The 25,120-nt window shown below is 40.9% G+C and overlaps 2 protein-coding genes across 3 annotated transcripts; both read right to left on the minus strand.

The window, feature by feature from the left end:
• Positions 1-1,447: 1,447 nt before the first annotated feature.
• On the minus strand, positions 1,448-3,897 carry LOC114311387 (ubiquitin-conjugating enzyme E2 28). The gene is made up of 4 exons (XM_028257531.2): positions 2,818-3,897; positions 2,507-2,634; positions 2,169-2,273; positions 1,448-1,767 (listed from the first exon to the last, which is right to left on the minus strand). Exons 1-4 carry the CDS (start codon positions 2,885-2,887, stop codon positions 1,624-1,626), a joined length of 447 nt encoding a protein of 148 aa, XP_028113332.1. The 5' UTR covers positions 2,888-3,897; the 3' UTR covers positions 1,448-1,623.
• A 143-nt stretch (positions 3,898-4,040) lies between these two features.
• Positions 4,041-25,120, minus strand: LOC114311386 (rac-like GTP-binding protein 5). Of its 2 annotated transcripts, none has more exons than XM_028257529.2 (8): positions 24,944-25,120; positions 24,579-24,782; positions 23,873-23,960; positions 23,678-23,787; positions 23,486-23,549; positions 4,792-4,856; positions 4,604-4,669; positions 4,041-4,502 (listed from the first exon to the last, which is right to left on the minus strand). In XM_028257529.2, the coding sequence occupies exons 2-8, from the start codon at positions 24,675-24,677 to the stop codon at positions 4,398-4,400; spliced, it is 597 nt and encodes a 198-aa protein (XP_028113330.1). In that variant the 5' UTR covers positions 24,678-24,782; positions 24,944-25,120; the 3' UTR covers positions 4,041-4,397. The 2 variants fall into 2 exon arrangements, with proteins under 2 accessions (XP_028113330.1, XP_028113331.1); XM_028257530.2 differs by having other exon boundaries at positions 24,895-25,076.

Genomic DNA, 25,120 nt, shown 5'->3' on the forward strand with positions numbered 1-25,120 from the left:
TCTTAATTTCATTAATTGTTGATTTTTATTTTATTTTTTTAACTTATAAAAGTTCAAAACTTATAGTGGGGAAAAAATACAAAGTCAAGAAAAAAAAAATTTGAGAAATAAAATGATAATTATATATATGTAAATTACATTTAAAGGATATTAAGTGCAAAGGATATTATAGTCATTTGCACAATCAAGTTAACACCATTTAGCTTCAATTAACAGGAGGGAAAATCTTGACAATATCAAAAAAAGTAAGAGAAGTTTCTGTAATTATTGAAACTATAGGGGAAGTCCCTATAATTGCCAGAAATCTCAGAGGAGATGAGTGTAATTTACCCAAAACAAATGATATACAAATTTACTTTTTAGATCTAATAATATGTAAAAATATGATTGGCTAATATTTAGAAAAAATATAAGAGAGAAGTTATTTTAAATATTTTAATTGATATGACATGATTGAATTTGAAACTTAAGTATAACATTTGAATTTGAATAGTAATATTCATTTTAAAATTTATAAATTCTTTAATATAATATTAGAATCGGTCAAGATTTCGCCTAAAAATGTTTCTTTCATCACATTATTTTTCTAAGTCATCTTATTAAAGTTTGTTTTTTCTTTTTTGATCCAAAAAAATATATATATTTTGAAATGTTATTACGGCATATGTGGGTCCAAGCCTCGAGTAACTGATTGTTGACTTGATTTAACTTAACTCATAGAAAGGAACTTGGGGTCACTGTTGTGTTGTGTCTTATTTTGAGATGCATTATGGGCTTATTTTTATGATCTGAACCGTTCATTTTGTAAGATTTGTTAAGTACTTCAAGCCTACCAAAAATCATATTGATTGGATATCAATAACTATATGATCGAATTGCATATTTTTATACTATTTTTCAAAAGAAAAACTTCTTGTTTATTTTTTTGGTTATCAATCATATAGTTATTGGTATCCGATTAATATGATTTTTGGTATGCATGAAGTACTCAACAAACCTTACAACATGAACGATTCAGATTATAAAAATAAATCCATAATGTATTACAAAATGAGACACAACAGTCACTCCCAATTCCCAAAGAAAGGGACTCACTACCGGGACATCGGTCGAGCTCATCAATTACCCCCTAGCAGGGCCAAAGTTCAACTAGAATATAGTGTGAGATTTCAAAAAAGAATTACTAAAAAATCTAGCATTTCACATCTTTAAAAGTCAAACTTAACTTATTGTTATAAAAAAATAATGTCTTCACCACTGAACCACCAACCCTCGTGGCATCTTATTAAAGATTGTTGACCAGAGAAAATTATCGCATAAACGCTATGGTGCTTATCCTCGCTTAAGCAAGGACTGAAAGGGTTGCTTGCTTAGGGCACGTGTGCCCAATTAATTTTAAGTCGAATATCTTTAAAATATCTAACGAGTAGGAGTAAGCTATAAAAAATTTGTAGCAGATTAATACATTGGGCAACACTTTATTCTAGGTAAATAGATGCTCAAATTACAAAGGTACAGCCTTTTATGAGACTTTGTTTTATTATATAAAATATAAAATAAAAAACCAAAAAAAAAGGTGATTTTTTTTTGGGGGGGCCAACAGCAAACATGGGTCGGGTCGGGTCAACCCATGGCATACTTGTGGGTCCAGCTTCTAGCAGCGGACTCATACTTAGCTTTGTCAGTTTTGCACATGTGAGCTATCTCTGGAACCAGTGGATCATCTGGGTTTGGGTCCGTCAATAATGAACATATCGACAGTAAAACCTGCAAAATGAAGTGAATATATAAATTAAAATATTCTACGTATTTTAATCAGAAATAGTCTCTCCGTATTCATAAAACTGTAAAATGAATAGAGACATTTCAGCTTAACTCATTTTTGACTTGTTAAAATTTATCTTTATTTAAATAAGTTAAATTTAAATATATTTTAAAATTCATTATTCTAAACTCAGTTCTAATTAGATTCAAAAATCTTAAATGTACTATAATAAATAAATAAAAACACTAAAACTAAGTTACTTGAGCTCAATTCGATTACATTTATCATTCCTGACTCTATAATAACAAGAGTCTTGTGTAGTGGGACTACCTAATTTAATCTCAAATTGAAAGTATAGAAAGAAGGCTAGTATGGTTTTTCATGGTGGGTATTTTATTTTCACCTTAGATATGGTAAGAGCAGGACTCCATTGTTCCTTGAGTATGTCCAAGCAAATATTGCCATTACTGTTTATATTTGGGTGGAAAACTTTGGTCCTGAATGCTACCTGCAAGCAGAGTTTTTGACAATGAAACCATTCAAAGATTGTCTATAAAAAACAAGATCAAAAGTGAAGTGTCATAAACCCACTTGCACAAGGAAAATGCCTCATGATATATATACCATTCTTTTATGTACACAAAATTCGATCACATAACCCACACATTTAATGGGTCATCTTCTATAAGAGGATTGTGTCCGTTCTGTGATTGAATTTTATGTATTTAGAATTTTTCTTACCTTTGGAGGTTTGAAGGGATAATCAGGCGGGAAATGGATAGTCACCACGAACACACCACCGGCGTAAGGGCTATCGTTTGGGCCGAGGATGGTTGCTTGCCAGTGGAACATGTCCTCGGCCACTGGACCTAAACAAAATACATAACACCATTGTTAATTTTACAGCCTATTTGGATTGAGTGATTTGGAGGGAAAAGAAAATGAATTGATTTTTCGTAAACCTAAACATGTACACCATTGTATGTCAAGTTTAGTGTTAGAAGAGAAGAATCAGGCCAGTTCAATTTTGATTGCTGTGTATGTGTATGTACCTGCACTGCAAGAAGTTGGTGGGTCTCTCTGCAAGTCCTTTAGCTCCTTCAAGATTCTCCTTGAAGCCATTAGAGTGATTTGTGTGTGTGTGTGTGTGTGTGAGAGAGAGAGAGAGAGAGAGATCCAATAGAGGGGATGAGTATCGAAGAGAAGCAGTGTATGAACACCTGCCAAACACAAGTGCTAGCTTGTGTATTTATTAATGGAGGAATTGGTGGTGGTGGGATGAGAGAGGAAAGAAAAAAACTGATGGAAGTAGTTGTAGATTCCAGAAAAAATATAAAAAAAATATCCAGCTTCTCTCCAGCTGAGGAGAGGAATAGACTCCTGCAATTTGAAATTGGTGGGTATATTATTTATATATAAAAAAAATTAAATTGAATTAATGTAATAATCATAGATACATAATTTTACTATATTTATCTTTAAAAATATATATTTTTAAAGTCATATTTACTATTTATTTTTTTTCATCAAAGGAAAAAATAATATTATTAATGATTCTAATTATTGAATCTATTTATTTATTTATTTATTTTTTATGAATTATCTATACCCAAGATTTTAGAAAAAATAAATTGTTAGATAATCAAATTGAATTCAATAGAAAGACAGTGGAGAAGTTGTATTCAAAAAGAAAAAAATAAAAGCAAGGAAAGAATTAGAGGGTTCAAAAATTTGAAAGCAATAAGAATCTATTGAAAAGAAAGAATGAAGAATAACTAGAAAACAACGAATGAAGTTACCTATCACTCAACAAATTACTCAAAAAGTAATGATAAAATGATAAGGTGAGCATTGCTTTTAGCGGATGGCTGAAATTCAGTGAAAGATATACAAATCCAATCAAGAATATTGGGAATTTCTACCATCAGCATGCCAAGAGATACAAAATCACTTTTTCTAGAGAGGGAAAGATATTCGAACTGGCTCAAACCACCCCCGTCACCGTTGGTAGAGCGTAGAGCATCCAGGGCCAATTTTATAGTCAAGGAAAAGCAAATGTTACACCACAAAAAGTGATGATCAGCACCACAGAATACTCCTTCCTTTTCAATTCCTATCCTTCCATTTTCATTTCTCTACATTCACACCACAGCATGGGTCATGTGAGTTCACATATCAAACCAGCCACTTGGTTTGACAAATATAAATCTATAAAACAAATCAATTGCATAACCACACAGCTCTTCAAGTATTCTACATCAGCATAAAAACAGAATTAAACTCTATTGTGTCCCACAAAAGGAAACACAAACTATTTGGTTCCTTTAATAATATGGATCTTCCACAATCTAGTTAATAATACATAATGCAAATCTAGACAAGAAGCAATATAAGTTTTGAAGACATTACCAAGCACATAATTTGAATCATTTAATATACAAATCATAACACAACTCACAAAGTGACAACCAACCACATGACGCTGCAAAGGAGTGTCAAGTGGAGTCATCAGTTGAGACTATAAACCACAGCTTGCTGCTTCGTCGAGGTGGAAAGATAAAACAGAGGGATCAAGAAACTATGGGGTAATCAGCGAGTTGGTGGTGGTCATCTTCACTTTCCTCAAGAATTCTTACAAGATACTGCAATTTTTTTGTCCCCTTTTCTTCTTTTTCTTCTTCTGCTTTGGTGGTTGGAGAACCACCTTAATGGCCGCATCAAAAACAGCCTTCACATTCTGTAATTTTAAAAGGAAAATTTTTATAATAACCATTAAATGGTGAGGTAATTACAGAAGTTTACATGAAGATGCACGGGATTATAATAAAATATATCCACCTGCTGGGTTTTTGAACTGCATTCAATGTAAGCAGCAGCTCCAATCAGCTTTTTCAGCTCCTCTCCCTTTAAAAGATCAGAAGTCAGGTTTCTCTTGGAGGGACTAACACAATTTACAAATGACAGATGCAAACAAGACAAATTGTGGCCAAAAAATAATTTTACAAACATAGGAACACCACATATACCTGAGCTGTTGTAATGGGCACAGCACCAGGGTGGTCTACAAAGAACTGCTTATCTTCTCGAAGATCTACAGGAGGCAAAATAAGATGTCATTCATTCTGAAGGACTGTTCACTTCACGCACAACATTCATATGCAGTACCATAGGTAATAAAAAAAAAAATTGCAAAGCTAAAATGACAGGTTCAAAATTGATCATAACAGAGAACTCAATATCCATATACAAGTTTTTTTTTCCCTTTTTTTTTCAGTTGGTTTTAGGAGAATAGGGGAAGTTGCACGGCACAGCAGTGAGACTCAAATCCACCCAGCAATAATGAGACTCAAACTTGGGCATCACACCCAGCCAAACCTTGCTCTCAATTACCGTATACAAGTTTACAAGTACAAATCTATTGACATACGACATAATAAATAAAGATGATAAAGAGCATGATAATAATAGCAAAGACCTCAGTCCAAGTTGAAACATTTCCCTTCAAGTCAGTGCAGACAAGCAATACTTCTAAAGATGCCAAGAACATTGGTATTGGAGAAGCAATAATGTGTTTGGTTTCAATTTTCTGAATTCAGTTGTTTGAAAACTGAATTTTTTGTTTTTCATGTATTTTTTTTTTTAGTGAATATTTTTAAAATTTTTGTGGGTGAGAGGTGTGGTTAGAGGTAGTCCGGGAAGATGGCGGGCACTTCAATGGCTTGGGATCACCGGAGGTGGAGAGGAGGAGATCAAGGCAGGCTTGAAGAGGGAGAAGTTGGCTGTGATAGACCTTGAATAAAGCAAGAGACGGTGTTTTAGCATGAGACTTGGCTGTATTGTTGTTGTGTCTCGCTGCATATACGATACATTATATAGGCCACAGGAGTATTGAAGCCCAAGTAAACTGTTGGACAGGTGGCTTGTTCTCCTCAACTCTGCCAGAAGGGATATAAGCCCTTTTGCCGTCTGTGGCTCGACGGCAAGCGGAGAGCAACGTTTCATGGCAGGCGGAAAGTAACGTTTCGTATATGCATCGGATGACATGAACGTAAGGTCCTTGTTGCCTCTTCTCCAAGCCTGGTCGAGATAGAGTTGTCTTAGCAAGAAGACAACCATCTTGACGATCCCATGACCTCAGCTGCCAGTCCAGTATCCTCTGAAGATCCCGAGTAGTAGTGCCTGGGTCCTGCTCCCAACCCAGGCATCCAAGTAGGTGAATGGGCTAGGGCCCACCTTAGTATTTAGGAGAGCCAAGGGCTCGCTTCCAGACGACTAAGTAGGAGGATGGGCCGCGGGCTTATCTCAATGTTTAGGAGAGGGGCTCGCTTCTAAGCGACCAAGTAGGAGCATGGGCCGCGGGCTTATTTCAATGTTTAGGAGAGCCAGTGTCTATCAATCCAAGTCCAAGAGAATTGGGGGCTGATTGTATTGTTGTTTGGTCTTGGAGCGAGGTATGAAGAACCATGCACCCTGCGGGGCCATGGTGCTACCTGTTACAGGGCTCTTCATATCTAGATATATTTGGGCTAGTATATATGCTCCCGTTTAAGCTAAGCATATAGTTTTGGTTGCCTTGGCACATGGCGCCCATAGGGCTCGCCATGTATCAAACATACGACATGCCCGACGTGGTGCCTTATTGGTCTGCCATGTGGGTGGGGTTTTGGTGATGTGGCACCTGTAGGGCTTGCCACATATTGAGCTTGATACAAGTACCCACAATAATGCCCCTCCTGTACAGATGCTCTTATAGCTAATGAGAGTATTTGTACATGACTATGTTAAAAAAATTTCAAAAATATTAACTCATGCAGACAAATATTCAGATAGAGTCGTCTAAAATTAAGCTTTTGATACAATAGGGGCATTTGGATTACTCATGAGTTTACATTTTAAATTTCATCCGGTGCGAGCCGGCCGGATAAAGATGTGGGCTTGTTGGGCGATGGCTTGATTCCGCAGAATTTCCACTACTTAACAGGAGATTTCGGCTTCGTTCCATAGGCACCTGATTCCGCCCCTCACCCTTTGCATGCCGCTAGGAGGAGGGGCAATGGTCTTGGTGTTAGGAAAGCCCATGATTTGGCTCATGAACTGGGCCTCGCTTCTCCTTTTTTTTGTGTTTGTGATGATGACGAGGTGGAAGTGTCCGCTAGAATGTAGGTGCATGTAGTGTTAGAGGAAGTTAGGGCGAGCGACGCCATCAATGTTGAAGAAGAGGATGTTAAGCGGAATGTTGTAGGGGATGTTTGGCTGAGCACTGCAGGAAGCGCTCTCTTCTCCCATGTTGATATCTGCAAAGCTCTCTATGTCCCACCCAAGTCCCAAATCTTCATTTGGATTTTCCAATGGTGGAGATGTGGTGGTCTAGATCTCTCTCTGTCGGTCTTTGCAAGGGATGTTGATGCGGATCCTCTCGAAATGTGGGACTAACACTTGATTTGTCTGGCAGGTGGATCCCTGGAGAGTGAGGTTGATTTCTTGATTTAACAAAAACCAAGTATGGGACAGTGGTATTGTGTAAAGTTCTGGAGTGATTAGTGCCTTGTACCATCCTCTTATTTTACCCCGGAATTCTTCCGGCACCTCTACGACTGTATGAGCAGATATTGGGTGTTGGATCCAAGGGGATTCGAATAGCTGATCTTGGAATTGCCATGGAGGCATGGAGAGCATCTTTCAAAAGAATTCACACACCGGGCGGCGGCGGTGAGTAGGAGTCGAGCTTGAAGCTCTAGAGTTGAAGCTTGAAGCTCTATAGCTTGGACCTCTTGGGTTTGGAGCCTTGTTCACCGGCCGCCAAACGGTGTTATCTTGGTGTCCCTCTCTTCCGGAAGCCATTTAGAGAGAATGGGTTGTTGAAGTTAAGAGGAGAGTGTTGGCAAGTGAATATGAATTTGCTTGCGTTTTTTTTTTTTTTTTTTGGTGTTGTTGTCCTGCATTTGTGCTCTTATAAAAACGGGGTTGCATCAGAAAAGGGGGGTGAACTTACTGACTTTTGCAGCTTTTGTTAGGAAAGAGCGATCTATGGAGAGGACAACTCATCAATTGGGGTTATCGCTTTAGAGCAGACCATTAATTGCTGCTGATTAGGAGCTGCCATGGTAGCGTGCAATAGCTTTTTGGAGAGTCTAAGGTTGTTGCAGTCTGTTTTTAGTGTTTATAATAAGCAAAGAGATTTTTTTTTTTTTTTTTATTGGTTTAAGGATTTTTTCTTGGGAAGGTACAACCGCAGAATAAATTTATTTAATCTTTATTTTATTTTATTTTTTTTTTAATTTTTTAATTTTATTATTATTATTATTATTATTTTTTTGGAACTTCTCGTTCTGCTTGAACATTGTATTTTTGTCACATAAAAGATTGTGTATATTCTGGGTATAACTTGAACTTGTTCGAACCATTCGAATAGGGAACTCGCCTTTTTGTAGAAATAAGGACTCTATATATATACATACATACATATATATATATATATATATATATTTTTGAATCAGGATCTCTGTTTGCTCCTTTTACCCATTGTACAGAAGGGTGTGCTATGGACTTGGTTACCTGTAGCTGGGTTTTTGTTTTTGTTTTTTTAGATGAATGTACCGTTAAGAAAAAAGAAGGAAAAAAAAAAGAGTTCCATAGTCTCTCAAGTTGATTTCTGGGTTTCTATACTCGCTCTCCTCCTCTCTCTAAAGTTGGTTGGCTGCCTAAGTTGTATTCAAGCTTTTAGAGAGAACCAGAGGTTGTCGTTGGTGAATCGCGAGAGTGGGGAGTAGTGCAGCAGTGGTGAGGCGACTCTCACACTGTCTTGGATTGAAGCAGATTGAGACATTGGAGGTTCGGTTTCTGGGTATAGGAGAGTGGCTAGATTTTTGTATTGTTTGTTTGAGGGTGGTGAATCGAACTTGTAAGTCGCGAAACGGGAAGAGAGACGAATCGGGCAGAGAGAGAAAGGAGGGCAGAAGAGTGCTGTGAGTCGCGAAAGTCGCCGTTAGGTGAGCCGTGGAGGTGCTGCGAGGCAATTGGTTGGGTTGTTGGATGTTGAGGTGATTCCGGGTTGGTTGCTCAGGTTGGGTTCTTGCCGATCGCAAGTGGGTTTGGGTCTTGATTGAGGAATCTGTGCGTGGGTCGTTGACAGAGAAGGGCTGGGGTGTCGACCTGTTTGATTCAGTGGAGGTGGGTTTGTAAGGGTTATTGCTATTGGTGTAGCTTGAGAGGAGTAATCGAACCAGGAAGGGGGAAAAAGAAGGGCAGCGAACACTTCCGGAGCTCATCGCGATTGGGGCTTCCGTGGGCTTGAAAGGTATGTGTGTTGCTCAGTTGAATTTTATATATTGATATATATATATATATATATATAAGGTATGAGTTGTGATTAAAAAAAAATGTTGGATAGTCTTAAAGGAGGTGAGCCACATATAATATACATATATAAAAAAAATTAATTAATTAATTTTTAAATTTTAAATTTTCAATTATTATTATTATTATTTTTAATGATGATGAGACAAATCAATAAAATGTTATTTTGGTAAAGAGTCAAAAGGTTGGAAAATTGTAGAATGAATAACAAATATTGGAGAGGTGTAAGCTTAGGAAATAATAATGAATTGGTAGAATAAATATTGGAGATGTGTAAGGTTAGAAAATAATAATAAACTGTTAGAATAAATGTTGGAGAGCTATGGAGTTGGAGACATGAACTTGGCAAAATTTTAGGATTGTATTGAGAGCTATGAGAGAATAAATATATATATAAGTTTTTTTTTAAATTATTTATTTATTTTTTTTTTTTTTAGTAGGTTGTATATCAAAAAAGTTGAAGCGAGGGGAAGTAAAGATGAATGCGAGGGGTGGAGGGAGTTGCGAGGGAAATGAAGATGAGTGCGAGGGATGGAGGGGAGTTGTGAGGGATGGGTTTTGTTATGCGAGGGAAAGGGGCTATCTCAAAATAGTGTCTTAGCCTTAGAGAGGGGAAGAGTTTTTTTTTTTTTTTTGGTAGGTTGTATATCAAAAAAGTTGAAATGAGGGGAAGTAAAGATGAATGCGAGGGGTGGAGGGAGTTGCAAGGGAAATGAAGACGAGTGCAAGGGATGGAGGGGAGTTGCGAGGGATGAGTTTTGTTATACGAGGGACGGGCTATCTCAAAATTGTTTTTTTTTTTTTTTGGTAAAATGTATTTCAAGTAAAATGCACCTTAATGGTGAATGCCATTTTTGATTTGTAAGTCTTGCGTTGATGCAGGAAAAGTGAGGTTTTGTGAAATGGCTAAAGTAAAAAGGGGAAATGTTGTTTCCTGTCGCAGCGCGCAACAATCACTAGCGGGTTCTTCTGGCATTTCCAAGTCAAAAGTGGGTAAATCCAAAAAAAATCTTTTTAAGGCCAAAAAGGACACGGATCCTCCAATCGTCCCTCCAGTGAAATATTGGTGTAGGGCACCTTTCTTTGGTGCCATGGATTTGTTTTGGGCGAGGGTGGATTTATTTGATGACAATGGCGGGGGCCCAACTGATTTTCTTCTTGGTGGGGTTGAGCCAGAGAAAAGGGTTGAAGCTTTTGTTCCTCGAGAGTCTATTGTACGTTTTCATGTGGAGAGGGGCACTTATCCTTATTCTTTTCCGGCTTTTGAGGATTATACGAGGCCCAAAGATGACTTTGATGTCTGGAGTGCAGCTATCTTTCGCCATCCCTCATATTGTGAGGTGCTTACTGGAGCTAAAATTGCTACTGCTATTTCTCAGTGTATGCGGATTAGACGGGAGCCATCTTACCTGGAGTTCGCATTGTCACGTTGGAGTTCAAGCTCTCATACTTTTATTGCGCAATGGGGCGAGACGACCCCTACTCTAGAGGATGTAGCTATCTTGACGGGGTTAGAGCACCTTGGATCAGCAAATCCTAGCACAGGAAGTTTGTCCCTTAGCCAGATGGCTATTGTTGGGAGATTGGAGGAGGCCGTGGCACCGACAGGGAAGTTATTGAGTCGTTATCAAAAGAAAGTGTTAGTAACACCTCAATCACGAAAACGACCAAAAAACACTTTCAGGGGATGGCTTCGGTACTGGTTTCGAGATCTTAGCCATCAGGTGCAAGGAAATGCGGAGGACGGATTCATAGGTCTAGGGATGGAAGGGGACAAATAGGGGAGTGTTGAGCATTTAGCTGCATTCATTACATATTGACTGTTGCGGTACGTCTTGATGGGTAGACCTCAAGACGGTATTTGCCATGAGCTCTTTCCTCTTGCTACGATTCTTGCTTCCGGCCGTCCGATTCCGTTAGCTCCTTTATTTCTAGGGGGCTATATAGGAGGTTAGATATGTATCAGGAGGGTGTTGATTATTCCAAAGGACGATATGATGTTACTAGCTTCCTCCCTACTACCTTTCTGCAGTTGTTTTTGTATGAGAGATTTCCTAGCTTGGCCCCTATGCCAAAGGTGTTTTCCATTAAAGAAAGTGAGCCGCGCTCTGCTAGGTGGGCTGAGGGATGTGTACAGGGGAGTTTGGCCAGCATTTTTGATTTTGAGGGCAAGTTTGTTGCTCGTCCTTATGTCATGCCAGTTTGTGGAGTATCTTCTACCATTGCCTATCGCCTAGATGATTGCGAGCTTGTTCTCGAGCCGGGTGTGTCTTATTTGGGGGATGCGGATTTAGTGATGGTTCTTAACACCGTTTCTGGGTATTTACCTTATTTTGTGAATGGCACATACGGTGTGGTGGCCTATAATCCTTTGAGGGTTGCTCGACAGTTTGGTTTGGACCAAGGGGTTCCTCAACATCTTCCTTCCCCTGTACCTTCGGCCACCGACTGTATGCAATTATATGTATACTCTTTTCTTTCAGAAGAATTAAGGCGTCGGGGGCGAGTTGTGCTAGCAAGTAAGGGTAGAATTGGCGGAACCACCCCTAGTTGGAGGAAGTATTGGAGATGCAATCTTGCATTATTTCGGGCTTTCTTGAGTAGTGATCTTGATCCTGTCCATGTTGAGCTCATTCCGTCTGATGACCCTGAGTTATGTATGGCTCGCTTATCTAAGGTGACTATTGCTTTAGAACAAACCCAGATAGTTTCTCCTAACCGTCCTTCTAGTGCCAAGCGTAAAAGGCCACCCCCTTCCTCCGTTCTTGTTCCAGTGCTTGGGAGAGTACCTCCAAAGATTGGAAGTATAGATCCGCCTACTAAAACCAGGGTTGCCCGCCAAGCGAGGGGTTGCTCGACTGACACCATTGATTCGTCACAGGTAAACTCATATTTCATATTTTGGAATTATTTGTGAGTTTGTGGCGTTTCCAATACGTTTGTATTAAAATACCTGTATTGTTTGCAGGGGTTGGCTGGCGCGTGTCAGATAAAATTGGCGCGGCATAAAGTCTTGCCCATAGGTGCTGAGGATGATGCAGAAAATTCAGAGGATGGTGAAGAGGGTTCGGATCAGAGTCTTGAGATTATGGGGGAAAGGGATGATGTTGAAGACGATATTGGATGTGACATGGTTAGTGCTAGGCTTTCTTTGCTGGATACACCAAATTTCAGGGATGCATTGGTTCCTTTACGGGCTAAGGTTGGAGGTGGTGTCCCTATTGCTCGCTTGTTTGAAGGTGGTTGTAATTTTTCACATAGCGATGTGCTTAGCTCACGAGTTGGAGGTGCGAGTACATCCGTGAGCTTGTCATGTGATAGTGGCTCTTCTGCGCCCATTTCTTTACATGCTTTTACGGCCTCTGCAAGCCTAGAGAGTAATGTGCCCACCATTCCTTCGAGCTCCGAAGTTGGAGTCAACTCGCCTATTGTTTCAACTGGTTCAGACTTGGGTGGTGTGCTCGTATTCAGAAGGGTGCCAGTGATATTGGGAGTAGCCTTCAAAAGCCGTCACTACCAGCTATTGATGGAGATTATTCCCTCATTCATGCTACTGATGGAGATTTTTCTCCTATTCATCTTCCCCGGGGCAGTGTGGTTCTTAAAGGGATCGATGGGAAGGAAAAGCTACTGGATCCAACTGTGTTGTTTGCCGGGGTCAAAGCAGAGTTAATTCCTCGCCTACTCTTTGTTCTACATTATAAACCTACCACTTTCATGCACTTGGGTAGCTCTAATCTTCGAACTTATTTTTTGGATGGTTTTGGAGAATTTCTTAAGAAGCTTTACAAGTTATCCCCGGAGATAGCTTCTCTTGTTGAGGTGTTGGCCCAACGTGCTTTTTTGGGCGAATTTCGAGATGGTTGGATTAACAGATTGGAAGTGGGTTGGTTGGATGATTGGTTATCTCTTCTTGAATCCCGGGTCAGGAGGAGGAGGATTAAGGCTGAGCTAGGTAAAGTAGATAAGGCTTTGGTTGTTGTTGTGCGAGTGGAGGAGGAACGTAAGCTATCTTTTGAGCGAGCACATAGAGCTTTGAATGAAGCAGAATTGGCGACTTCTAGCTTAAGAGAAAAGAAAGCGATTCTTGAAGCAAGATTAGCGGGTGAGGAAGAAGAAGATCAAGCTTTCAGAGTCTTGATTTAGTTGGATCATAGCTTTGTAGCATATGATAGCTTTATAGCCTAAAACTTTTTGTATGTTGGAGATTTGGGCCTCCCTTTCTTTTTTGTAATTGAAAATCTTCAACTACTTAATGGAGCTGATTTTATAGTTAGAGCGTCTTCTTTTATTATTTGTGATTATAGTTAAAATAAGTATGGAAAAGGACGATATTCATTGAAGAAGCCCAAATGGGCACAATATATCTTGGTGTAGTACATCATATAGCAATGAGTAATTTCTAAAGATAGTAAGCCTTTAACCATTTCGCATTGATAGGGCTCAGGAGGGTTTGAGAGTCAGGCTCAGAGATTTTGTAATACCCATTTTCATTGACTTCCCTTACTATATAAGGACCCTGCCACTTAGGTGTGAACTTATAGGTTGATGTTCCCCTCATGACGTGAGGTGCAGCTCGTAACACTAAATCACCTTCTTGGAACTGTCTTGGGCGTACCAGAGTATCATAAGCTCTAGCTATACGGCCCTAGTAAACTCTAAGATTAGTCTGGGCTTTGTCCCTTTTTTCATCAAGGACTTCCAGCTCTGACAGTCTAGAGTACGGGCTAGTTCCACTTCAGAGGGCCATACGAGCTGAGGGTATGGCAATTTCCACTGGGAGGACGGCTTCCGTGCCATATACCAACAAAAATGGGATAATTTGAGTTGGTCTTCTTTTGGATGTTCTGTATGCCCAGAGCGCCATTGGAAGCACATGTGCCCAGTTCCTTTGATAATCCTTGAGAGTCCTTGAAAGGATTCTAAGGAGTGTTTTGTTTGTTGCTTCAGCTTGTTCATTCCCCTGAGAATAATAAGGCGTTGATTTATGGTGTGTGATGTCGTAAAAGACGAAGAGTTGCCCCACTTGGCGGTTGACAGAAGGGGTCCCATTATCCGAGAGGATTACTCTAGGTACACCAAAACGACATATAATGAATTCTCGAATGAAATTGGAGACAGCGGCTCCTGTTGCCTTCTTCAAGGGGATGGCCTCTACCCACTTTGTGTAAGTCTTCGTGGCCGCTACAATCCATATGTGTCCCTTTGACGGTGGAGAGATGGGGCCAATGAGATCCATAGCCCACGTGTGAAAAGGCCATGGTGAGCTTGAACTATGCAGGTCGGTGGCTTGTGCGTGAATAAGGTTTCCATGGAGTTGACAAGGTTTGCAACGTTTGGCATACATTTTGGCATATGCTTCCATGGTAGGCCAATAATAACCTATATGCAGAAGATGCTGGAATAGCTTGGCTCCACCTTGGTGCTCCGACCCGTAAGCAAGTTCTAAAACTTTTTGGATTTCTGCTCCCGATAAGCAACGTAAAGGCTTCCCGTCAAAGCCATGCCGAAAAAGCTGCCCTTCCTGGAAAAAGAATTTTGGAGCTCGCTTCTTGATTATTGCAGCTGCAGAGCGGTCTGGCGACAATGATGCTTCTTTGAGGTAATCTATATACACCTGACGCCAGTCGGAGGTGATTTCTATGAAATTGCATTCAGCTTTTGGAGGGAATTCCTGGCATTTGGTGCACTTTCCTTGAAGGTCGTTTGCTTCCTTGGCCATGGTAGGCCAATAATATCCTTGTCATTGTAGCCTCTTATAGAGGCTTACGTCTCCTGTTCCGCAAGAGCGGTTGTGAACCCCTTCTAGCTTAGACTTGGCTTCGGTAAGATCGATGCAACGTGCTAGCAGACCCCCAGGCCCTCTGTAGTACAGGACTACTTGGTAAATCGTGAAGTGTTTGATTTCGCACAAAGGTAGTTTACCTGAGGGGGCGCGGAGCTCATCGATGATTGGGGCTCTCCAGTCGACAGGTTCTTTTTCGGGTAAGATAGTTGTTACCGAGCACGGCATAGAGCGCTTCAGAACTTCTATCTTAGTTGATTCTTCCGTGAATTCTACCTTAGAAGCCAAGGTAGCAAGGGCGTCTGGGTGTCGATTGTTGGAGCGAAGAGCATGTTCTATCCTTACTGTGTCAAATTTGTCTGTCAACCTTTGGACAATGGTTCTGTATGAGGCCAAAGGGGGCTCTTTGATAGCATAGTCTCCATTGGTTTGCTTGGCCACCAGATTAGAGTCGCCTTTGATACATAGGAGACTTACTCCTAGGTGGAGTGCAGCCATGAGTCCTAATATCAGGGCTTCGTATTCCGCCTCATTGTTAGAGCACTTAAAATCCAGTTTATACGACAAATTGACTTCAGGTTGATTTGGGAAAATAAGGACTATTCCAGCTTCTCCTCCTTTAGAGGTAGACGATCCGTCGAAGCTCAAACTTCATTCTCCTTCGGTGTTTACTTCAGCCGCTTGGAACTCATCTCCTGGCAATTCATCCGAGGGCGGCTCATGTTCTACACTGGGGAAGTGAGCCAAGAGGTCAGCGAGCGCTTGACTCTTGATGGCCTTGGGAGCTTTGCAAGTGATGTCATATTCTGCTAAAGATAGGAGCCAACGGGCTGGCTTGCCGGAGAGCGCTGGTCTAGTGAGGAGAAATCGGATAAGATCGCTTCTGGTCATGAGATGAATGGGGTAAGAAAAAGGTAATGGCGGAGCTTTTTGGCGGCAAACACTAGGGCGAGGCAGTGTCGTTCAATGAGGGAATATCGGATCTCAGCCTCTTGGATGACTCTGCTTATGTAGTACACGGGTCGTTCAAGTCCGTCAATTTCCTGGGCGAGCAGAGCTCCGACTGATTTCGGCGTGGAAGTGATGTAGAGGAGTAAGGGCCTCGCCGGCTGAGGAGGAGTCATGGAGAGAGGGGATGTTAAAGCTGACTTCACTCCTTTGAATGCTTGTTGGTGTTCCTCATTCCAAATGAACTTGACATCCTTCTTTAGTAATGAATTGAAGGGTTGTGTTATTTCGGCCATAGCTGGGATAAACCGTCTCAAGTAAAATGCCCGGCCAAGGAAGGTTCTCAACTCGTCTAGATTGGTTGGTCGTGGCATATTTTTGATGGCGACGACCTTTGTTGGGTCAGGGTCTATCCCATGGTGATGAACGATGCAGCCAAGGAACTTGCCGGCAGTGACTCCGGATGCGCATTTAAGCGGGTTCATTTTGAGTCTGTATTTTTTACAACGTTCAAAAACTCTTTGGAGGTCTTTGTGGTGACTGGTCTTCTCTTTGGATTTTACTACCAAATCATCAATGTAACATTCCAAGGACTTGTGCAACATATCGTGAAAAATGGCTGTCATAGCTCTCTAGTATGTTGCTCCTGCATTTTTTAACCCAAAAAACATTACAGTATAGAAAAAGTTACCTATAGGAGTGTGAAATGCCGTCTTTGGGGCATCCTCTGGAGCCACCTTGATCTGGTTGTAGCCGCTGAAGCCATCCATGAATGAGAACATATGGTGCCCCGCCGCTGAATCAATCAAGGTATCTATGTTTGGGAGTGAGAACTCATCTTTGGGGCAAGATTTGTTTAGATCTCTGAAATCGACGCATACTCGAATTTGACCATTCTTTTTGATAACTGGGACGATACTAGAAAGCCAGGTGGGATGTTGGATGGGTTTGATAAACCCTGCTCCAAGCAGCTTCACCACTTCGTCCTTGATGTTGCGCTCCACCTCGGGCTTATAAAATCTTACCCCTTGCTTGACTGGGCGAGCCAGGGGGATGACGTTCAAACGGTGCATGGTAACATCTTTGTCTAATCTTGGCATTTCTTCATATGTCCACGCGAAAACGTCCGAGTACTTCTTGATCAACTCGATGAGGGGCCCCCTTTGTTCTGCTGGAAGATCTTTGCAAATGAAGATAGGACCTGGGTTCCCTTTCAGGGTCTATGTTGATTTCTTCCAGTTCTTGCTTTTGGGGCTGAGGGCCGTCCTGTAAACACTCTGGAGCAGGTCGAACATCTTGCAATCCATCTTGCTTTAGGATTGCAACTGAGTTGGCGGGGACTTGGTTAGGAGATGAAATGGTTGCCTTGGCGAGGGGTTTAACATTTGAGCCTTCAGCTCCATCCAAATGAGTTATCACAGGACAATAGGATCTGTCAAAGTGTTTATCTGTTGCTGGAAAAGCCACGACTTTTTTCCTCCTTCTACTCTTCTTGTCTCTACTTTTTTTATTCTTTGCCATTGGCGGGCGTTGGGCCAGCGCAGACAAGGTGTAGCAACAGTGATCTTCTGCACTTAGTTCACGATGGGCGATTGCTACGTCGTCTAGCTGGGGGTCGGCATTGGTAACATTTGCCAACCCCTCGCACCGTCATAAACGGTATACCACTCCGCCATCTTTTGTTTGAAACCTGGTGACTTTAGGGAGCTTTCTTGAAGATTCTGATTTGGTGAATGTCTTTCTGCGAGGTGGTGATGAATCTTCTTCAGAGAGGTCGTCCCAGTTGGGTATAGGAGTTCCTCGAAGTGGCAAGGGAGGTTCATCTTCATCGACATGGTTGTAAAATACCGCATCTGCCATGTGAGCTTCATCTACTCGAAAAGGCTTTTGAGAGCCAGCTATGGCTACTACCTCATTGTTGTAGATTGCTTTGACACATTGATGGTAGATGGACGAAATCGCAACATACATGTGAAGCCAAGTTCTCCCTAGGAGAGCTTGATAGGTCGTCTCTGCTTCTATAACATGGAACTTAGTAGTGGAACGAATTGGTCCCACCGCTAAGTCTAACTGGACATGACCTATGGTTTTAATTTTTTGGCTTCCAAAACCGGTGATGGAGATGGGTTGTCTGACTAAGTGTTTTGGTGGGATCTCGGCTGCCTGGAAAGTAGAATAAGGCATTACATTGAGTAAAGCTCCTTTATCCATGAATCCTCTTTGAAACTCCATCCCATTGATGAATATTGGGACGTAGAGGGGACGGTTATGTGGAAACAGTACTTGTTTGTCAGCCTCGGTAAAGGTTATTGCCAAGGAGTTGTCCCGAAATACTTTCCTTATTGATCCGCTTACACTCATGCATGTTTCATCGTTTTGCTCCGCAAGTCTTAAAAAGGCCTTGGTGGCTTCAAAGCGTGTTGCTTCGGACAGGCCGAATTGGTCAAAGAACCATTTGAACTTTGTCGATTTCTTAAGCGCTATCACACGCTTGGTCTCGAAGTCTGGACAAGTGGGAGCTGCGGGTTCAGAGAACTCGCACACCATCGGCTCTTCCATCTCGTCATAATGCGACAGCATCATGACCGTCTTGCCATTATCCTTGTGGCGCGGGAGGGGATCTTTCAAGACATCTTCTGTTTGGCGGGGTAACTCCAAAGCGTCGTCAGACATCATTTTTCGAACTAGGGATCTGAGTGCCCAACACTCCGTAGTAGGATGTTTAACGGAACGATGGTATATGCCATAGTCTGCCCGCGCTTGGATCTTTTTTGGTGACAAGTCGCCTTGGCTCGGGGAGGTGAACTTTTCCATCTTCTACCTAAACGTTGAGGAGTGCTTGTGCCTCGTCCACTGATATAGGTAACGGCGGGGGAATTTGATCAAACTTTCTCTTTTTTGCCTGCGAGTCTCCTCTTCCTCTAAAGGGGCCTTCGGCTGCATACACAGCGTGATTGCGTCGGTTAGGCCTCCATGAGGAAGGTTGAGGTGCCGTTGGTCGCCATGAGTGGGGTTGTGGTGCTGTCATTCGTGCCCTTGATCTTACTGTTTCACTTATGTTTCGGGCCGCAGCACATAAAGCGGAAAAGTCAAGGAAATGGTGGTTGACCAACTGGAGTTTATAAGTCATGAGCATTCCTTCAATGCACAATGACACCAGTTGGTGTTCTTCCATCAGGTCTTGAATGTCTACTGCTTTTTCTCTGAAACAGCAAACGCAAACGAGGATGTCCTCCCCAAGTCGTTGTGTTTCCCTCATAAAATGAAGGGTGGTTAACCTTTCTTCAACGTAAAAGAACTTGATGTAAAAAATTTTTACTAAGGCTTCCCATGAAGAAATAGAGCCAGCAGCGAGGTTAGCATACCACGAGAATGCTCGATTTGTGAAGGATTTGGAGAATTCCCTCATGCGGAGGTTTCGGTCCTCTCGGTGAACTCCAAGGGCGTCAAGAAAGCGTGAAACATGCTCCCTGGCGTTCCCTTTTCGTCTGTCGAAGCGAACAAACATGGGTAATGTATATCCCACCGGATATGGAAGACTTGCGATGTGAATAGGGTAAGGGGGGCGGAGGTCTAATTCTGGGGAGGTAGGGATGTGACCTTTGTTTGTCTGAAGTAGACTGTGTATGTGCTCTTTTACTACTTCCAATGTTAATGGCTAGGAAGGGTTCTGATCCACCGAGAGAGCTGGAGAGCTAGTCGAAGTCATTGCGGTGGGAGCTCCGCTAATGGATCCAACTTGCGGTGGAGGTATTTGGCTGGGAGCTGACGGAGGGAGCGGGGCGACTGTTTGTCCTCCCGCCTGGGTTCACAAGTTGCTTTGTGTAGCGAGGTTGGCTTCCGAGCCATTCTGGGCTAATGGTGGAGCGCCATTTTGTGATGTTAAAAGAGGGTTAGACGATGATGGAAGTGTAAGTGCCTTTTGTAAGGCTAGTAGGGCATCCATTAAGAGTTGTTGGTTCTGTTGAAGAGAGGTGACGCTCTCAGTCAACGCATGTAGTTGATCCGCTATGACCAGTTGGGAGGATTGTTCTTCTGGAGAGCCGCCGGAGTTGTGTTCTGAGGTCTCCGCCAGGGTCTCCCTACCGCCACCTTGGAATGCTGTTATTCCAGTTCCAATGTTCTTTTTGGGTGCCATGTGAAGCGGGCACCACTCTTCCCCAGCAGAGTAATGTGGGTGAGAGGTGTGGTTAGATGTAGTCCGAGAAGATGGCGGGCACTTCAATGGCTTGGGATCACTGGAGATGGAGAGGAGGAAATCAAGGCAAGCTTAGAGAGGGAGAGGTTGGCAGTGATAGACCTTAAATACTAATGTAAAGCGAGAGAGGGTGTTTTAGCATGAGACTTGGCTGTATTGTTGTTGTTGTCTCGCTGCATATACGATACATTATATAGGCCACAGGAGTATTGGAGCCCAAGTAAACTGTTGGACAGGTGGCTCGTTCTCCTCAACTCTGCCAGAAGTAATATAAGCCCTTTTGCCGTCTGTGGCTCGACGGCAGGCGAAGAGCAACGTTTCATGGCAGGTGGAAAGTATCGTTTCGTATATGCATCGGATGACATGAACGTAAGGTCATTGTTGCCTCTTCTCCAAGCCTGGTCGAGATGGAGTTGTCTTAGCAAGAAGACAACCATCTTGACGATCCCATGACCTCAGCTGCCAGTCCAGTATCCTCTGATGATCCCGAGCAGTAGTGCCTGGGTCCTGCTCCCAACCCAAGCATCCAAGTAGGTGAAGGGGCTAGGACCCACCTTAGTGTTTAGGAGAGCCAAGGGCTAGCTTCCAGGCGACCAAGTAGGAGGATGGGCCGCGGGCTTATCTCAATATTTAGGAGAGGGGCTCGCTTCTAAGCGACCAAGTAGGAGCATGGACCGCGGGCTTATTTCAATGTTTAGGAGAGCTAGTGTTTATCAATCCAAGTCCAAGTGAACTGGGGGCTGATTGTATTGTTGTTTGGTCTTGGAGCGAGGTATGAAGGACCATGGACCCTGCGGGGGCCATGGTGCTGCCTGTTGCAGGGCACTTCATATCTAGATATATTTAGGCTTATATATATGCTCCCGCTTAGGCTAAGCATATAGTTTTGGTTGCCTTGGCACATGGCGCCCATAGGGCTCGCCATGTATCAAACATACAACATGCCCGACGTGGTGCCTTATTGGTCTGCCACGTGGGTGGGGTTTTGGTGATGTGGCACCTGTAGAGCTTGCCACGTATTGAGCTTGATACAAGTACCCACAATTTTAAATATTTTTTTTTTTACTTTTTTAGGTGTATCTAAAAAGTAAAACATTTGTGAAAAAATATTTTAAAAAATTAATAAATACACAAAAATACGAAAAATAGACTGAATTTTCGTTTTTTTTTTTTTTTGTATTTTTTGGTATTTAGTGAATTTTTTAAAAAAAAAATTCACGAAAATTATACCTTGTAAGTATATTTATGTTAGATGTGTCTAAAAATTAAAAAAAATTGCTTAAAATATTTTTAAAAAATCAGTAAAAACAAAAAAAAATACAAAAAACAAGAAAGTAGAAAGTAGAAATTTTTGAAAAGTGTTTTCAAAAAACTGGAAACAAACATAGTGAAGTGATAGTTGATATTGTTACCATGGGTCAGAAACAGAAACATCAAGAAGTCTCTGCATCTCGAAATGAGAATTTCAAAACTCAATTTCATTTGGTTTAGTATCTCTACCTAACAAAACAAAAGTGGACTTTATTCCAATTGTCTACAAAAAATACCATCCACTTTTTCTGGTCTCGCAAGCCACCTCATGGATCCAAGAATCTGAGAACAATCTTTCAATTGCCTATAGGGATCCTATTGGGTTGCTGATTAACAACTAACTTATTAAGACCAATCTGTCATAGTGATTCAATTGGGTTGTCAACAACTAAGACCAATCTGTCACGATAGAACTATAAATCAAACATTGCCAAATTGAAACTATTCAAATGGTTCAGTGGCAATTGACTTGGTCCATTTCAGTAACCAGGCTGAACTTGCAACTAAAACTATCTTGTATTATTTTTTTCTTATTAAGAACAAAATCATATCCAGTGGTTCAGGTTTCCACCTCTAAGTACTGATGTCTATCTTGTTTACGGAGATCATTAAAAATAATATACAAAGAAGCTAAATGGATCTTAGTAGCCAATATGAAAGCTTCAATTAAAATTAAATGCTACATAATTATGATGGCACCAGTACATATCTAGGATTCAGCACTGCCCACATGAAATGCCAAAAACAATACTAAATTTGTTGACCCTGGTCATGAAATTCCACGAGCAGTTCCACAAAGCTCAAAGAAATTACTATTGTGTATTTCATTAGCTAGAGAAGTGCCACAACAGCAATGAATATTAACTCTTTCTTGCAAAGTTCCAGAATATTTGCATAGTGTAGCTATGCAGGAAGCTATTAATTTTGAATGAACCTAGTAAGGGTGTCCTAAATAAGTGTACTTTTTGTTTTTTCGGACTAAAAAGTTGAGGAAAAAAATATAGATGTTTGGAATAACTTTTTGACTTTTTATGAAAAAATATATATTAAAAAATTGTATAAATAAGTGTGTAGGAGAAGATAGGGTAAGAGGCCGCACGGAATGGCAGTGGTGACTGGCTGGGTGAGTAGGTGAGAAAATATTGTCTCCTTCTCAGGCTTTGATTGGTTGGTGTTGTTTGGCCCGTGAAGGCCCACCACGGGTCTCGTTTTTTTAATCGGAACTGTTTAATGTGTAGAACTCGTCAAATACCATATGCTTGCAAAAAATTACATTGATTGGATATCGATAGCTATCTGATTGTGTTAATTTTTTTTATTAACTGTTAACTATAACACCATTCATTTTTATACAAAACTGATTTGATCATGTAGTTAGCGATATTCGATAGACGTGATTTTTTACAGGCATATAATATTAGACGAGTTTTTTGAACGGTTCAAATTATCAAAACAGGACCCATGGTGTGGCCCCATGGGCCCAATTTTAGCATTAAAAAATTTAGTGAATATTTTACTATAATTTTTTTTTCCCCCAGTCACTAACTCCACCATCATGTCAGTACCAATCTTGGGGGTTTTTTTTTATTTGTATTAATATTTGTATATTAGTTTTTTAATATTTTTTTTTTGGTGCATAGTGATAATTTTTTAACTTTTTTGATAACTTTTTGGATTTTTCAAGGGTTGCCAAACCAACCCTTATTCAGGCTCACATGGCAGCTTAGCACTCTTCAACTATAGAAGAAAAGCTTTGTGAAAAGCTCATAACTGAAACTTTCTACTGCTTCCCATTAATCCCCCAAAAAAAGAAGAAGAAGAGAAAGATAGGTAATGGATATTTGGGGATAAATGATGCAAAACTGAAAATGTTTCTGCAAAAACTTCCCTTCTGTATGTCAAAATGGCCCAATTATCGAGATATGCTTCAAAAGAACTTGGAAATGGAGTTAAAAATTGTTAAATGTAAGTAAGTTTGCAATCATGGGCATAAAGAAATTCTGGTGAAAACTTTCAAAGAGCAAATCTAACATTTATGACAGAATGCTAGATGCAAATGTCTGAAAATAGCCAATAGTAGAACTAACTAGAACAACGAAAAGGATAGGAAAGAGAATCTAACCAAGCTTTGTTCCAACAAGAACTACTGGAATTCCAGGAGCATAATGCCTCAATTCAGGAATCCACTGACCATCGAAAACAGAACCCCCCAAAAAAAAGAAGCATGTATCAGCATGCTATCTAATCAGACAGAAAATTATCTTATGATCAGAGAAGAAAGGCATCTATCTTTACAAGAAAAGATTATTCTTACCTTTTTTGATATATTTTCATAGCTAGCCTTGCTAATCAGAGAAAATGCAAGTATAAAGACATCAGCCCCTCGATAGCTCAGGGGTCTTAATCTATTGTAATCCTCCTGACCTGTTCCATGAAACAAACAAGTCAAATCCAGCACTTGTGAAGAGTTCGTTGAAGAAGAAGATATCACTGGCTAATATGAACTTACCTGCTGTATCCCAAAGTCCTAAATTAACAGTGCTCCCATCCACAACCACGTTTGCACTAAAATTGTCAAAAACAGTCGGCACATAATCCTGTTCCAAGTTCAGTCGATTCAGACTTCGAATAGGAAAATTTCCATCATAAAAAATTAAAAATTATCTGAACCTTCACAATTTCAAGCTTCCAAAATCAAGTGAAGAAATTCCTCAATATATGAAACATAACTAAATCTGCATTTTGATGTCTATAACATTTCCATAGTCAAAGCCAGAAGATTGAGAGCAGAACTTCTATTTCACCCATAACTTCAACCGATCAAAGTCCATGGAACCCTGAATCTTGAAAACTTTCCTTTCCTTCCCCTTTTTACCAAATAAACAGCAATGAAAAAAGACAATTTCTTCAAGAAAATAACCCTAATTGCACAAATTAACCCCCCACCCCCTCCAAAAAAAAAAAAAACGCCCTTTGCTTTTCCTTCCATCTTCCAGAGAAAACAAACAGAAAACTAGAAAGTCTTGTTCTTCAAGATGTAGCATTGACCAAGAAAAGAAAACCCTAACTTGCTCAATTCAATGCACCAAATTTTGCTTCCCTTTCCCTCATTCGTCAAAGAACTAAAAGAAGAAGAAACCTAAATAGGAACAGAGAAGCATAAACGAAAACCCTAATTTTCAAAATCGAAACAGAGAAGCAGCATTGATACTCACAGTGGGAAAGGTGTTGCTGGTATAGGAGATAAGCATACAAGTCTTGCCAACAGCTCCATCGCCAACGGTGACGCACTTGATGAACCTCGAAGCACTCATCTTTCTTCTCCAGCGAAGACAACAACGTGTTCACCACCACAACCCTCCTCTGTATTTTTCTCTGTTGATTCTTGGTCTCCTTCAACTATTACAATACATCTGTATCTAAAGATCATTAAAAAGAGAGAAGCTTTTTTTATCAGTCAAACAAAACCCTAACCATGATTACATTATAAACCCTTAATTTTGTGTAAGATGGTGGATAATTACAGAGTACCTAAATGTGCAGGCACATTGATGATTGATGGAGAGAGAGAGAGTGGTACCTTGGATGAGGGAGGAGAGAGAAAGTGAGGGAAGTGGAGGAACGGCTAGGAGATGAGCGAGCCAGCTCTGAGCCAGCTATGAGGCTTAACCTGAAAATCTCACCTATATCATATGCAAGGAAGGTTCCTTCTTGAAAAGGAGGTTATAAGTCACTTTTCAAATTATAGCCTACTTCC

This window comes from Camellia sinensis, chromosome 2 (genome assembly GCF_055761805.1).
Source record: "Camellia sinensis isolate YWXY chromosome 2, ASM5576180v1, whole genome shotgun sequence".
Classification (NCBI taxonomy): Eukaryota; Viridiplantae; Streptophyta; class Magnoliopsida; order Ericales; family Theaceae; genus Camellia; species Camellia sinensis.